This window comes from Thamnophis sirtalis, unplaced genomic scaffold (assembly GCF_051295495.1).
Source record: "Thamnophis sirtalis isolate CommonGarterSnake01/CBP01778 unplaced genomic scaffold, rThaSir2_p1.2 scaffold_5, whole genome shotgun sequence".
Classification (NCBI taxonomy): Eukaryota; Metazoa; Chordata; class Lepidosauria; order Squamata; family Natricidae; genus Thamnophis; species Thamnophis sirtalis.
In genome coordinates, this window is record NW_028261385.1 from 29,274,569 (window position 1) to 29,290,161 (window position 15,593).

General features: G+C 39.1%; 1 protein-coding gene across 1 annotated transcript in view; it reads left to right on the forward strand.

Annotated features, from left to right (window-relative positions):
• RAB3C (RAB3C, member RAS oncogene family) overlaps positions 1 to 15,593 on the forward strand; it is a 98,771-nt gene that overhangs the window by 78,651 nt on the left and 4,527 nt on the right. Inside the window, exon 4 of the mRNA XM_087715531.1 lies at positions 13,674 to 13,798. Coding sequence (XP_087571657.1) covers positions 13,674 to 13,798 — 125 coding nt within the window. The remainder of the gene's footprint in view (positions 1 to 13,673; positions 13,799 to 15,593) is intronic.

Sequence of the window (15,593 nt, forward strand, 5' to 3'; positions counted from 1 at the left end):
GTATGCATGCATGCGCAGCATGCGTGCCCGAAGTGGATGCCCAGCCACGTCGCAGCGTACCGGTTGCGACGTGATCCGGAACCTACCACTTGTCAGGGCACTAGAAACTATAGTGATTGAAACTGTTGAGTGTCATGTAGCCTTATCGGATGTTACATCTTTTTTATCCTGCTCTATGGAGTAGAGAGTTGGTCTCTGATAGAAAGCCACTTGAAGAGTCTAGAAGCATTTGGAATGTGGATTTACATGTGGCTGTTTGTTACATATAAACTGGGTTGACAAAATCAGAAATAAGGAGATGCTAAGCTACATGGGAAAGCTGAGGGAAATCATCAAACCATAAAAAAGCAAAAGTTAGAATAATTTGGACACGTGATGCGACCTCCCAAAAATGCGGCATACTTCACTTAATCATCCAGGGAAAGATAGAAGGCAAATGAGGTCCAGGCAGAAAAAAAACACCATGGCTTCAAAATCTAAGGGACTGGTTTAGACAAAACTCAGCAGCACTTTTTCGTGTGGCTGTTGATAAAAATAAGAACACTAACATAATCACCAATGTCCGATGATGGATATGGCACAAGAAGAAGAAATCATGTAGTCTTGTCAAAAGAAGGGTTAGAGGGAATATAGTTATAGTTTTCAAATACCTGAAAGGTTGTTTCGTAGTAGAAGGTCAAAGTTGTTCTCTTTCATTCTAGAATAAGGGATGTAAACTACAGAAAAATAGATTCTGATTTAATGGGTTTTTTAAAAAAAAGAACCTAATTTCCTAACAGAACAGTAAATAAAGTCGAATCAATTATCCAGAGAGGGTGGGTGGCCCTTGGCAATATTCCATGTTGCCAGCTGTGAGTGTAGCTATCTTTCTACACAATAACTTGACAATGGTGTGAAGCTTAATTGACCACAAACTCATTACTACCAAATTTCCAATCAACGGCAATAGTGAAATAAACCCTGCTTCATCACAGGGCTGAATTATTTTTTGTATGAAACAGATGGCCACTCAATAAAATTGTGATCAAAACACATACCCAGATTGTTGGGGGCAATATGCTGACTCTCTGTAAACCGCTTAGAGAGGCCTGAAAGGCCTATGAAGCGGTATATAAGTCTACTGCTATTGCTATACCCTATGGGTTAAATTAAGGCCACATCTATTTATTTTTACAGAAGAAAACACCTGCAATGAGAAGGTACTTAGTGCATATACTATTACCTTTTCTCTGCCAAACAAAGTATTTTGAAGGGTGACAGTATATATTTTTTTAAAAAATAGTCAAGGAACAGACTGTCATCCAAAAGGTTTAGCTGGGGATCTTTCAATCCGTCATATCTGTTGTCTACAATTCAAAGTTTTGAAGTTATCTTCATGAATTACATACCCCCAAGTCTATGGAGATTCTCAGTCATCCAGGTCATGGTTGTCCCAAAGATGCTTTTTTCAGGAGGCAAATGGGCTTTCTTGTTTTTTTCTTTGAAGATGTTTCACTTCTCATCCAAGAATCTTCTTCAGCTATGACTGGATGGTGGGGAATGGAAGGATTTCTTCCATTCCCCAGCAGAGCTGAAGAAGATCCTTGGATAAGAAGCAAAACGTAAGAGGGAGTCAAGCTATTCTCCAAAGCACCCAAAGGTAGGAGAAGAACCAATGGGTGGAAACTGGTCAAGGAGAGAAGCAACTTAGAACTAAGAAGAAATTTCCTAACAGTTAGAACAATTAATCAGTGGAACAACTAGCCTCCAGAAGTTGTGAAGACTCCACCACTAGATGTTTTTAAGAAAAGATTGGACAACCATTTGTCTGAAGTGGTGTAGGGTTTCCTGCCTAAGCAGGGGTTTGGAATAGAATACTTCCAAGGTCCCTTCCAACTCCGTTATTCTATTCTATTTTCAAAGAAAAAACAAGAAAGTCCAGTTGTCTCCTGAATGCTATTGTATGCTAATCTATTGTATTGTATTGTATTGTATTGTATTGTATTGTATTGTATTGTATTGTATTGTTTTGTATTGTATTGTATTGTATTGTATTGTATTGTATTGTATTGTATTATATTGTATTGTATTAGAAGTTGATATCTGAAAGGCACAGCAAGATTCTGAAGGGAAAACAATATTTTTCGCTAGCAAAACAAATTGAGATGTTGCTGCCCCAACAATTGGCAAGAGCCTTGAGTTTTGCTTGTGTTGGATAACACCATAACAGCTTCAGGCTGTTGAATATCAGTTTCAGGCTCCAACAACTTACCTCTAGGTTGCCAAGTTTGCAATGATGCATACTGGTCTGGAGTGGAATATGGCTTTTCTGATGCCAGCTTCTTTCTGACTTACAGTTATTTTCATAAGATATGAGAACTAGTCAATTTGCATTATTTATGATTCATACTAGTAGGAATCTTACCTTGCAGCATTATTGTTACAATTTATTACTGACTAGTGATTGTGATTATAAATATTGATTGGAGTTCCCTTACAATTTTCTCTATGACTTTTAGGTAATTTCTAATCTGAGCAGTTTGGCCTCTTAGCTCAGAATGGCCTCTCTTTTCCAATGATTTCTTACCAAAATCTTCATAAAGATCTACTATGAATTTATGTTACTGATTTGGTTCTTTAGTAATAAGAATTAATCATGGCTTGGCTCAAACTCTCTGGCATGAGAATTAACTGGAAGCAATTCAGTTCTTACAGGCAAATAAGGTTTTGTTTTCTCTGCTCACATAGCATAATGCAATTTATTTCTGAAAATAGCAAGCATAAATGTTGAAAATCAAGATGTAGTCCTTTGCAATTATGATAGTGCCTAAAGAAGTCACCAGGGGGTTCGACCTATGCATGGGAGTTGCCAAATTTGACATGAAGCAATAAGTGGGATGCTAGAGAATCAAAAGAGACCTCCTTCCAAAATTTGATGACGTTGAACAATGTCATGGCTAACATACACATAAATTAGAAATGGAAACTAGGAATAGACAACATCTTTGGAGAGGAAAAGTAGACAGAATGATAAAAGGAGTCCTGCCATATAAACCAGAAGTGGGTTGCTCCCAGTTCAGCCTGGATTGGGCAAATGGGTAGTGGTGGTGGCAGGAGGCCACCTGGACATGTGGCATTCTGTGCATGTGGCATGCAGGAACGAACCGGTAGTGCCAGAATTTGCAACCCACCTGTGATATAAACTCTGCCCTTTTGCTACTTGAATTGTGACATCACACAGATATACAAAAGGGGTGAAGCTGGTGCCACAATGCTGCTTGCGTCATTTGTTGGGATGTGTGGCTGCAGAATCCATGTATGTATGTATGTATGTATGTATGTATGTATGTATGTATGTATGTATGTATGTTTGTATTTATGTAAATCAGATAGAATGTCTCATGACCAAACAATTTCAGAAATATCTTTGTTGAATGGGAGAATGTTGAGCAAACATCATGAAAAAAGATCCTACTGGATCATATAATTCACATAGAAAATACTATGTGGAATCACTATCCTAATTCTATTGGGACAAAGTAATACTTCAGCAAACCACTCTTATAAGGTAGCAACCTTATTCCAAATTTCTTTTCTGAATTCATGTCCAAACCTGCATAAATGAAGGGTACTTAGCTTGTCCTTGAAGTTTTGGCCATGGTAGCGACTCTGCAATCATATGATCACAGCTGACAACTGTAGCTTGGCAACTGGCTTGCACTTACAACAGTTGTCCTGTGATCACTATTTGTGACTTTCCTTACTAGCTCCCAACAAAAGCAAAGTCAATGGGGAAGCCAGCAAGGAAGGTTGCAAGTCGCTCTGTTAAGTCATTCCTTTACCGACCACTTTTCCCCTTGAGGAGCTCCTGAGTGGCAAGATGAGTGCAGACCCTGCCAGCTCCTGAGTGGCAAGATGAGTGCAGACCCTAGTGGCTGCCATCCACTAGGTGGCACTCACACCCCACCATCCACCACCTGTCCTTTCTGTGCTCTGGCCACACTGCGCCAACCACCTGGGCCTTCCTGCATTCATGATGCACCAAAACCTCCCCTCTTATGATTTCCCCCGCTTTGTACCACTCAGCTGCCCACTAGGGCATGCTATGACTGGAACTTGTCACTTCTTGCCAGCTTCCCCATTTGCCGATTAGAAGCTAGTCCTGGTCACATGTGGCCCTCGCTGAATGAGCCATGGCAATTGCTTAACAATGACAACTGGTACCTGACATTAAATTTTATGCCCCCATTGCTTAGTGTTGGGAATTCCTGTTCCAATTACCAAAGTTAAGCAAGAATTACATGTTTTACCTATACTTCATCAGAAACAACTTACAATAATGCAATAGAAGACCTTGGAGGTCTTCTAGTCCAACCCCCTGCCTAGGCAGGAAACCCTGTTCCAGACAAATGGCTATCCAACATCTTCTTAAAGACTTCCAGTGTTGGGGCATTCACAACTTCTGGAGGCAAGCTGTTCCACTGATTAATTGTTCTAACTGTCAGGAAATTTCTCCTCAGTTCTAAGTTGTTTCTCTTCTTGATTAGTTTCCACCCATTGCTTCTTATTCTACCCTCAGGTGCCTTGGAAAATAGTTTGACTCCCTCTTCTTTGTGGCAACCCCTGAGATATTGGAACACTGCTATCATGTCTCCCCTAGTCCTTCTTTTCATTAAACTAGACATACCCAGTTCCTGCAACCGTTCTTCATATGTTTTAGTCTCCCCTAATCATCTTTGTTGCTCTTCTCTGCACTCTCCACATCTTTTCTACATCGTGGTGGCCAAAACTGAATGCAGTATTCCAAGTTCTTTTATAAGTGCATGGGACAAGGCACTACTAATTCAGGCGTGTTCAACCTTTTGATTTGCCTGGGCTGCATTGAGTGAAGAGGAATTGTCTTGGGCCACATATAAAACATACGATATAGTTAAAGTTTATACAGGTCTATAACAAACTTCTTTTATTTTTAAATATTTTTTTAATAAAATCTTGTGGGGCTGCATTACTAGCTGTCCAAGGCTGGATGCGACCCATGGGACGCAGGTTGGACACATCTGCACTACATCTGCACTACACACCAGCACTAGACTAGGGCTGGCTACTGCTATTTTCTATTTCATGTGACATTTTTTCCTGCATTCTTTTCTTTTTTTAAGAATCCATTGTTCCTACTGAGACAGATCAACCCAAGCAGCCCTAAGATTGATTGCATACTAGAAGGCTGACAATAGGTAGTGTGCGTGGAGCAAAGAACACAACTGAAGCAGCGGCACAACAAAGAATAGCAATGAAATTTTTAAAAAGCTCAATGCTGCATTATAAAATATCGTTTCCTTCTTCTGCACAGTGGCTTTGTAGCCAAGTCATTGTTATTATTGTCAGTGCCTAACCTGCCTAGAGAGATGTCAGCAGAGAAATAGATGCACATTTTTTTTAAAAAAAGTAAGCTGCTCGTTTCTAATCTGCACACACTTAATTCATCCTACTTTGCATGCTGCTCCACGCCGTCTTCTTCTTGCCATATAAGGACTCTGTGGCATCTTCCCGCAGCACCCTGCCTCTCTTGAAAACAGCCCAAAATGGCTTTGTTATCTTCCATGTGCTTTAGGCCCCACTCTGTTCTGGCTTCTATGTACCACCGCATTCCTTTCCTTCATTCATGCCTTCCTGCAGGTAAGTCAAATTCAGGTTCTTAACTTCTTTCTCCATCTCCCGAGAGGATTCTCTTTATTTGATGCCCCTTCTATTGTTGCTGCCTCCCCCCTCCTCCTCCCCCGCTCCCCATTCCCAGACAAATAAAAGAAAGAGAATGAACAAACAATTCTGTTTGCAGATTTTTTAAAAAGAAATGGGATACATTTAATGGCAAAACAAAGCAAACATGTTGATTGGAATTCTATTTAAAATATTCTGCGTATAGAATCCCAAAGAGAATCCTCAATGTCTCTTTTGCGCCTTCTCTATTTTCCTTAGCATGTTCTTGGAACTCGCAGCAGAAGGCTGTATGCAATATTTTACTGTAAAAAGGAAGCAATATATTTATTGCAGTTTGCATTGCAATTCCAGCTCTAGCTGGACTCTGAGTATAACTCCATACATGGTTCAGTCATTGGGTACATAGCATTCAGTGTGGGGATGATTCATGGCACTTCCTGTGTTAACTTCCTTCGGAATATGCAATTTCTGTATAGGTTTTACTGTTTATTTTACCTTTCCATTTTTTTTATACTGAGTCATATAGTAGATTTGGATCACAGAAACAAAGCAAAACAAAAAGAACATTCCTCGTGAAAATAGCATTGTGCTGCTATCTCTGTTGAGGGTTAATTTGAGTGAACTGCTTTGTTGATGCCTTGGTGTTAGGTCTTTGGTTCTACTCTTTAGAACCGTAAGGTCTACAGATTCTGAATCCAAGGGTAGCATCTGGGAATGGAAGAGTTTACTGCCACTGTGACTTAAAAATCAAAAGCACTCCGAGTGATGTGCAGCTTAACCCTCCTTTTTTGTCTCATTTTATGTTAAAAGGTTTACTTCTTCCATTTGTTTGAGTATTCACCTGTTGCTCATTCAATCTGTTGGCCTGAAGGAGGAAGCCAGAACAGGCAACAAAATGAAGTATATGAAAGAACTAAGACTGGAAAAAAGGAGGCCACTAAAAAAAAAAAGAGGAGGAGGGAAATGGGATATTGAGCCTTGGGATAAAATAATGTACACATCTTGATTTTCTGATTTCTTGCCCCAAGATTAAATTGTTTTCCATAAGTCCTTAAAAAAAACCATTCAAGCTATGTGCAAATGTTGAGTGAACATGGTTTAGCCTGGATTGTATTTAGTCTACCTTGGCTATTTAGAAAGATTCATAGCTGGGCCTCCAGGACTTTTCCTTTCATGCACAGTAACATCTGTGATGAATGTGTGAAATGTGGATATGATAGTAGTACACAAATGAGTACACGTCAGTGGTGGGATTCACTTACCTTCACTACCGGTTTGCAAATATGAGCGCGCTCGCGCAGAAGGTCCGCATTATATCAGGGCGGGTGGCAGAGCCTCCAGCAGCAGCCGCTACTAGTTCACCCAAACCGGTAAGAACTCGCTGTGTACCACCTCTGGTACACATCTGAAAGAAAAGCTGCATCTCTCCTGCTTTTTCTGTCCTCTTGGCTCATAAAACTTTATAAAGTTTTATTCAGGATCATTGGCCTTACCATGAGGCAAAGCCAATTTGGTTCAAGATGGTCTATGTGTAAGTGGAGGGGGAATGGGAGGGGAGAGACTCCAGAAGGACCTAAAGTGTGGAAATGTGTTCTGGTTCTGGTGCATGTGTATTTTGTCTGCTCTAGATGCACAGATATGTTGGAGGGAAGAGACCACAAAAGATATAACAGGCAGACAGGAGAGTTGGTGAATGGGCATAAGAGAACAATGTTGAACCAGTATACCATTTTTACATAATTGTACTTTATATTTTGGGATAATAGTTTAGTAGGTTTTTCTTACACAATCAGGAATATTGCAGGTATAATCACTATATTCTATTACTTTTACATGTAACATATACAGCATTTACCCAATCAACCAAGATTTTTCATATAACTGAATGTGGTGGATGAGTGTCCTTTTGCAAGCAAATCTAAGTTTCCACAAAATGTCTCCTGAATTCTGGATTTTTAATTAGTATTGGATTCAATTCCATGATCTCATGACAACTTCTGCTGCCTAATTTGTCATTACTATAGAGACAGCATTTCAAAGTAGACTAAGAAAGAAGCAAAGTTTTTGAAGACAAGCCTAGACATTACGTGGAGGGTACTGAAACATTACTCTTTTTGTGGTGTCAAATAAGGTTTTAAAATATTTCTTTGGGAACTCTTTGACAAGACCCAGAAAATAAATTGTGCTCAAGCCGCAGACAGCAGAACTAATTGGAGTCTGCTTAGTGTTTGTCTCTTTCAGGTCAAAATTCTACTGAACAATTATGGTGAAGAAGGAAGGAAGGAAGGAAGGAAGGAAGGAAGGAAGGAAGGAAGGAAGGAAGGAAGGAAGGAAGGAAGGAAGGAAGGAAGGAAGGAAGGAAGGGACTCAATGAATTTTTGCCAATCATTTCCACCAAAGAAGGTCATAGGAGAAAATTGGCATCTGTGTCATTGATCCACATTTGGCCATTTATAAGTCCATGTTCAGACAATTAGATTTACATGCAGAATAATAAGAATGAACTAGAAATATAATACATTAAATACATAAAAACATCACATGTTATTGTATTTGCAAGTGGCCTTTGATGAACATTGGAAGGGAGTTGGAAGGGATCTTGGAGATTTTCTAACCCAACCCTTTGCCCGAGAAGGAGTTTCTATACCAATCTCTTCTATAAAACCTCCAGTGTTGGAGCACCCATAACTTCTGAAGGCAAAAGCCGTTCCACTGAATAATTCTCACCCTCAAGAAATTTATCTTTAGTTCTAAGTTGGATCTCTCTTTGATAAGTTTCTGTCTGTTACGTCTTGTCTTGCCCTCAAGTGTTTTGGAGAATAGATTGTCCATCTCTTCATTGTGGCAATCTTTCAAATATTGGAGGACTGCTATTGCGGCACCCCTAGTCTTTCTCTTTGATAGATTGGAGATATCTAGTTCCTGCAACAGTTCATTATATGTTTTTGCCTCCAGACCTCTAATCATCATTGTTGCTCTTCTCTACAATCCATGAACCGTCAAATTCACAGTTGGACATACAATACACCATTGTGTCTGAATACAAAATCTCTATTAACATGATGGAAACTTTAGACCATTTTCATGTGTCTCTATTCTCCGTCCCTTTATGACACTGGACAGCATAACTAGAACATGAAGTTACAATTGAATACATATCAGGAAATACTGTTTGGCTTTGCTAACTGGGGTAAGCATTGTTTTTATTTATGGCAAGAAAAGATGTTATGTAAATGGGAAGGATGGAAGAGAGGTTCGTTGAGTTCCCAAGTACATTTACTAAGTGTAGATACGATTGGAAATACAGTTATGTGCTGAAATTGAAAATTTTCAATTGAGGTATTGAAAAGGTATAATAATTAGTAAAAAGCACATTGTTTTAGGGAAACATTTTCTATACTGTATGCAAAAACAGGCATACAGTATAGAAAAAAATAAGAGCATATTCAATAAAGCTATTGTAAAGGATTTTTATTTTAAAAATAATTGGGGAAAGGAAGGCACTTTATTTATAACCAGAAGCTAGAGGTTGTGTCCTTGTAATGTCCTAAATTCTTTCTGACCTGAACACTGCTCCATTACTGTGGTAATCTGGCATTGACACATCACTCACAGGGCCAGAGGAAGGCAGGGAAGCAATGAAGGTATCTAGCTATTGATTGTGGCTGGCCAGTTGTTGATTTGAATGTTTTTGAATGAATGAATGAATGAATGAATGAATGAATGAATGAATGAATGAATGAATGAATGAATGAATGAATGAATGAATGAATGAACGAACCTGTATATAAAACCTAACCCAGTACTTGAGAATTCTGTCTAAATACTCAAGTCCAACCCACTATCTCTGAGCAACCCCCTCTCCCTCAATGTTGGTAGAGGCCGAATTGTTTTGCAAAAATGGAGAAAGGACTTTGCCAGTCACTAACCATTTTATTATCAGCTTGTGTGGCATAGCACAAACATTTCAAAGTCCTATTGATTTGGAGAGGCATATAACTCCAGTAAATACATTTCATATATATTTATGAATTTCATATATATTTAAATACATGAAAATATATCTCATGTATACGAAATAAATAATTTTCCAGCACAGTTGGCCATAGTTATGCACATGTATTTAGAGATGGCTTAGGATTTTTTTTAGCGGTATGTCCATCTTCAAACTGATCTGCAGAAATTTTACCCATGTACATGCATACATGAATCTGTTCTTCATAAAATGTACTTTTCATATTCAATGGATCTGTTCGTAATAAAATGTCTTCATCTGGTAAAAGTTCTGCATGTGACCTAGTATAAACAGAACTAATTTGAAACAGGAGATGTCCTAATCTAATTTTCTGGGAACATCACCTCATGCTGAAAGCAAACAGTCTCCCCCCCCCCAAAAAAACCCACACAATTTCCAAGGAAACAAGGGGAGATGTTCTATAAGGTATTATTGCACCCAATTTAATTTTGACTTTTTTTATTTTGAATGTTCACTCCAGATAAGAAACATCTGTATATTAGAATCACAAAGAAAATCAAAAGCACTGAACAATCCAAAAATTACAAACCAGCCAGTGATATAGAAACTAATATTCTGAACAAATCTATCCCTCTGGTTTCTCAGAAAATTAGATCTTCTCTGAAAAATATTTCTATTTTTCACCTCATTCTTATTTATTTAGAAGGTTTTTATTGCAGTTTTGAAGTTAGATTGTTATAAACAGGCAGAGGAGGCAGTGATATGTTATTCTTTTCTTTTTTTATTATTCCATTTCCATTTCTTTGCAGTGTCTCTGACTACATATATTCCTCATCTAAAAAAGGGCCATGTGATTTCATAATGTCTTCCCTTAGAATTTAATCATAACATAGGGAGACCAGTGTGGTTGAAGACTTCTGAGAAATGATTATACAATGAAAGACTGGACACTCAACTCTCCACGCTACATCCTACCATGATAGCATTTCAGTATTTTTTTTTCCTTTGAAAAGTAGTCCAAAATCAATGCATATTTTCCCATGAGGTTGAATGAGATAATTTGAGAAAAGAACTGAAGGAATACTTTATGCAATAACCAAGCCACCAGAGAAGTTTGTAAACTTAGCACTGATAATATTTTTATCTATCTGTATGCTTACTACTTGTAGAATTTAGTATTCATCCATTTGTAACCCTCCTGTTGATAGAAGAAGCTTGCAATTGTGATGTGGGCCATCTAAACCAGGTGAAAGAGTTCAGACAATGGGAGTGTAGCTTAACCTCCCAACCTTCCAGAGAGCTAAAGAGATTATGTGGTGATATGGTGACAACCTTAGCAGAGACAAGAACAACACTTTTGGATCAGGTAGTTAGCTTTCGTTAAGTGTGGCATGACAAAACCGCGCTCGTCAAAATAGCGGTGATAAAACCGCGTCACTAAAGCCGCGACATTATCATCACGCGTCATCACCGCCATGACAAAAGCGTGGCGACAGAAGGGCGCTTTAAAACAGCACGGCGGCAGAAAGCCGATTTAAATTAAGGTTAGGATTAGGTTTAGGGGTTTGCTTTAGGGTTAGGTTTAGGTTTAGGTTTAGGGTTAGGGTTAGGGTTGGGGTTAGGGTTAGGGTTAGGGTTAGGGTTAGGGTTAGGGTTAGGGTTAGGGTTAGGGTGCTGAGTGCTTCGGAAGGCGCGGATTTGCCCTCCGCCCTTATGTCAGCGCGGTAAGGTTGCATTTGCTTTAGCGATTCGGACGGCACGGATTAGGGTTCGCGCTTATGTCTCCGCGGATAAGGGCTTCGCGGTATTGTGGTGGAACCTTCGTTAAGAATGTGAATAGGAGACCCCTGGGAAGCAAATCTTGCTGAAATTTGGCCATTTTAGAATAGAATAGAATAGAATAGAATAGAATAGAATAGAATAGAATAGAATAGAATAGAATTCTTTATTGGCCAAGTGTGAATGAACACACAAGGAATTTGTCTTTGGTGCATATTGCTCTCAGTGTACATAAAAAGACAAAGACACATTCATCAACACTGATAGACAGCCATACGGTACAAATAAGCAATCAGGAAACAATCAATATCAATATAAATCGTAAGGATACAAGCAACAAAGTTACAGTCATGCAGTCATAAGTGGGAGGAGATAGGTGATAGGAACGATGAGAAGATTAATAGTAATAGTAATGCAGCCTTAATGAATAGTTTCACAGGGTTGAGGGAATTATTTGTTTAGCAGAGTGATGGTGATCAGGAAAAAACTGTCCTTGTCTCTAGTTGTCTTGGTGTGCAGTGCTCTATACCTTCCTTTTGAGGGTAGGAGTTGAAACAATTAATGTCCAGGATGTGAGGGGTCTATAAATATTTTTTTACGGCCCTCTTTTTGACTCATGCAGTATACAGGTCCTCATAAAAGTTTTAGATGACACAAAACTGGGGAGGAAGGATTGCTAATACCCTGGAAAGCAGACTCAAGTTTTTAAAAGATCTTAATAGACTTGGACATTAGGTCTTATCCAACTAAGGGTTCAGCACTTAGACAGGAATAACTAGATGCACAGAGGCAAGGTAACCTGTACTTGGTTTAGCAATAGTATTTCTGAGAGAGATATGGATATCTTGGTAGACCACAGACTAAGCACAAGCAAGCAATGTGTTGCAGCAGCCAAAGGGGATAAATACATGGGCTGCGTTAATAGAGTCATGGTGTCAGAGTCAGAGAGACTGATAATACTAATCATATCAGATGAGTTTGGAGACTAAATCCTATGAATAACAATTAAAGGACCTGGGTACATTTAGCCTAAAGGAGAGAAAGATATGGAGACTACTCGATAGCAATCTTCTAATGCTTTAAGGACTGTGATAGGGAAGAAGGTATAGATTTATTTTCCATAGCATCTGAAGTTAAGAAAAGACTCTGTGAATGGGAACTTCACACAGGGAGACATAATGAGAAGGAAGGTCATAGACTTGAGAACTATTATACAGTAGAAGAACCTGCCTCCTGGAGTTGTTGGAGTTGTTTTTGATTGTGAGCCGCCCTGAGTCCCCCCAGGGAAAAGGGCGGCATACAAATAAACACAAATTAAAAAAAAATTAAATTAAATTGTGAGCGTTCCATCATTGGGGGTTTTCAAAGAGACTTTGGAGAGACATTTGCCTGGGATAGTATGAGGATTCCTGTGCAGGGCTTAGACAATAGTTCTGTGATTTTCTGTGATAAAATGGTTGTGCATAGTTGGTCAGGTTTTCAAAACAAATGCAGTGTTATTGATTATGAAAGAAAGATGGAAGTTTTCAGTCTGGGGTAAGCCTCAGCTATAGATAGGGTCTCCTGCTTGGGGGAGGGGGTTGGACTAGATGACCTACAATGTCCCTTCCAACTCTGCTAATCTGTTAAAAGTTCTTTGGGATTCTGAATTAGAAAATCCAATTGCAATTTACTCATCTGTTAATATACAGGTAGTTCTTGACTTATGACCATTCATTTAATGAAGGTTCAAAAATTATGACAGCCTTGGAAAAAGTGACTTGGGTCCCATCCTCAAAGTTACGACCCTCAAACATGCACCCTGCAGTCATGTGATTGCAATTCAGGTTCTTGGCAATCAGCTCACATATATGTGGGTTGCAGCATCTTGCAATTATGTATTTGTGATTTGCAATATTCCTAGTCGGCTTCCAACCAAAGTCAATTGGAGAAGCTGGATTCACTTCACAATCATGTGATTTCCTTAATGATTGCGATTAAAAAATGGTCATAAAATCATGTCAATGACATGATGATTGCTTCACTTATTGACTGCATCACTCTTGTTACAATTGTGGTCATAAGTCAAGGACTACCTGTAAGCGCATATAAAATGTTCGTTCTGCTATGAAAAATCAAAAACTGCATTTTGCTGTTGTCCAAGTCTGTATAAAGGTAAGATCAGTTTTGTAAATTTGCTGCTCCATTAACGGATTTGTTTTCTTTCTCTGTCTTTCATAAGGTCTACCCAAATAAAAACGTATTCTTGGGACAATGCCCAGGTTATTTTGGTCGGCAATAAATGTGACATGGAAGAGGAACGTGTAATCTCTGCTGACAGAGGCAAACATTTAGCAGAGCAACTTGGTAAGAAAAGTCCTGACAGCAGGGAATTCTACAATCCATTCCGGAGAAGGTTTGCCCATCCTTCTCCATATTTGTCTGGATAGAACTTCTGGACAGGGTTCATACATACATAGTGTAATATGCCTAGTTCTCCTAATAGCCAAAGAAAATGAACTGAAAAATATGACTGTCAAAATAGATCAAACACTAGGGCTGGTTTTCAGATGTCTGATAGGCGGGAGGTATCGTCACGTTTATTCATGTTGTGGTGGTGTTTCTCTATAATGGAAGCTATCGAAATAGAGAAACACCCTCCCATGAATAAACGTGATGATACCTCCTGCCTACCAGACATCTGGAAACCAGCCCTAGTCAACAAATGAGCCCCACCCACCACCCAGCCCATTACAACACAAAACAACAACGGACACACAGCCAGCACCAATCAGCACCAATCTACTAATCATGATACAACCACACAACCAATCATTCCACTTACTGAAACAAGGCCAGCACTCCATACACCCCCACCAAGATTTATAGAAAGACGGCAGCTCCGACCACGCTTTAAGCCGAAAACACCAGCCTGAAGATGGCAAATGAGACCTCGCTAAAACGTTGCCAAATCTCAATCTTACACAGGAAAAGACCCAAATGTATGTATGTATGTATGTATGTATGTATGTATGTATGTATGTATGTATGTTTGTTTTCTGAGGTTTTCGTGGGTGTTAGCATGTAGATCTTAAGATATTCGGGTTTTCTCCCATGTAAAATTGGAAGTGTCTTAGCGACGTTTTGACAAAGTCTCATTCGTCATCTTCAGGCTTGTTTGCTCGGCTTCGTGCTTCCAGGAGCAATGCTGTGTGTGTGTGTGTGTGTGTGTGTGTGTGTGTGTGTGTGTGTGTTGTATTTGTGCTGATAAATAAATAAAGGGAGATATATATGATGTATGTATATATGTATGTATGTATATACGTTTGTATGTATGTATGTGTATATATGTAAATATATAAATGGTTCTGTGTGTGTGTGTGTGTGTGTGTGTGTGTGTGTGTGTGTGTGTGTTCCAGCATAACTCTGGAACATCTTGAGCAATTTCAATCAAATTTGGTACACAGATGACTTACTCTCTAGAAGCAAATACTGTGGGACTAAGACACCCATAACACCCCTCAGTGTGTGTGTCTATGTCTATGTCTGTGTTTCAGCATAACTCTGGAATGCCTGGGCCGCTGAAACGAAAAGGAATGAATTATATCTATAGTATCAAATCACAGTACTTTTGACAGTGATAGTGTGCAGTAGTGTGATAATATTAGGATACAGCTTGTTGTGCCTTACGATGGCGTCTACTGTACAGCACCGTGGAGTTGTCATGGTAATGGCTTCACAGTTTTCCACAAGGGGGCTCCAATAAATACCCGGGCAATGCCAGGTTAATGGCTAGTGTGTAATAAAGATACCGGATAAAGAGATATTGAATATCTGAGGCAAACGTCCATATGGTGGGTGCAGATTATTTGGAGTATTTTCTCCACCCATAAATAGTTGTCTAGTACTTAATCTTCATCAGAATAACTTTCCAATGTATCCCATTCAACAAATATAGTAGAGGAAGGTTCTCTTGTAGTGGAGGATTGATAGCAGAAGTGGTGGCACTTATGTCCTCATTTTTCCCAGTGGATTTTAATTACAGAGGAGATCATAATGCCTGAATGCCACCTCTTGCCTTTAATTCTGGCCAACTTCCATTTAACAAAAGAGCTTTGACATCCATCAGTAATTCCTTGAGAGAAACAGAGGTTTAAAGACA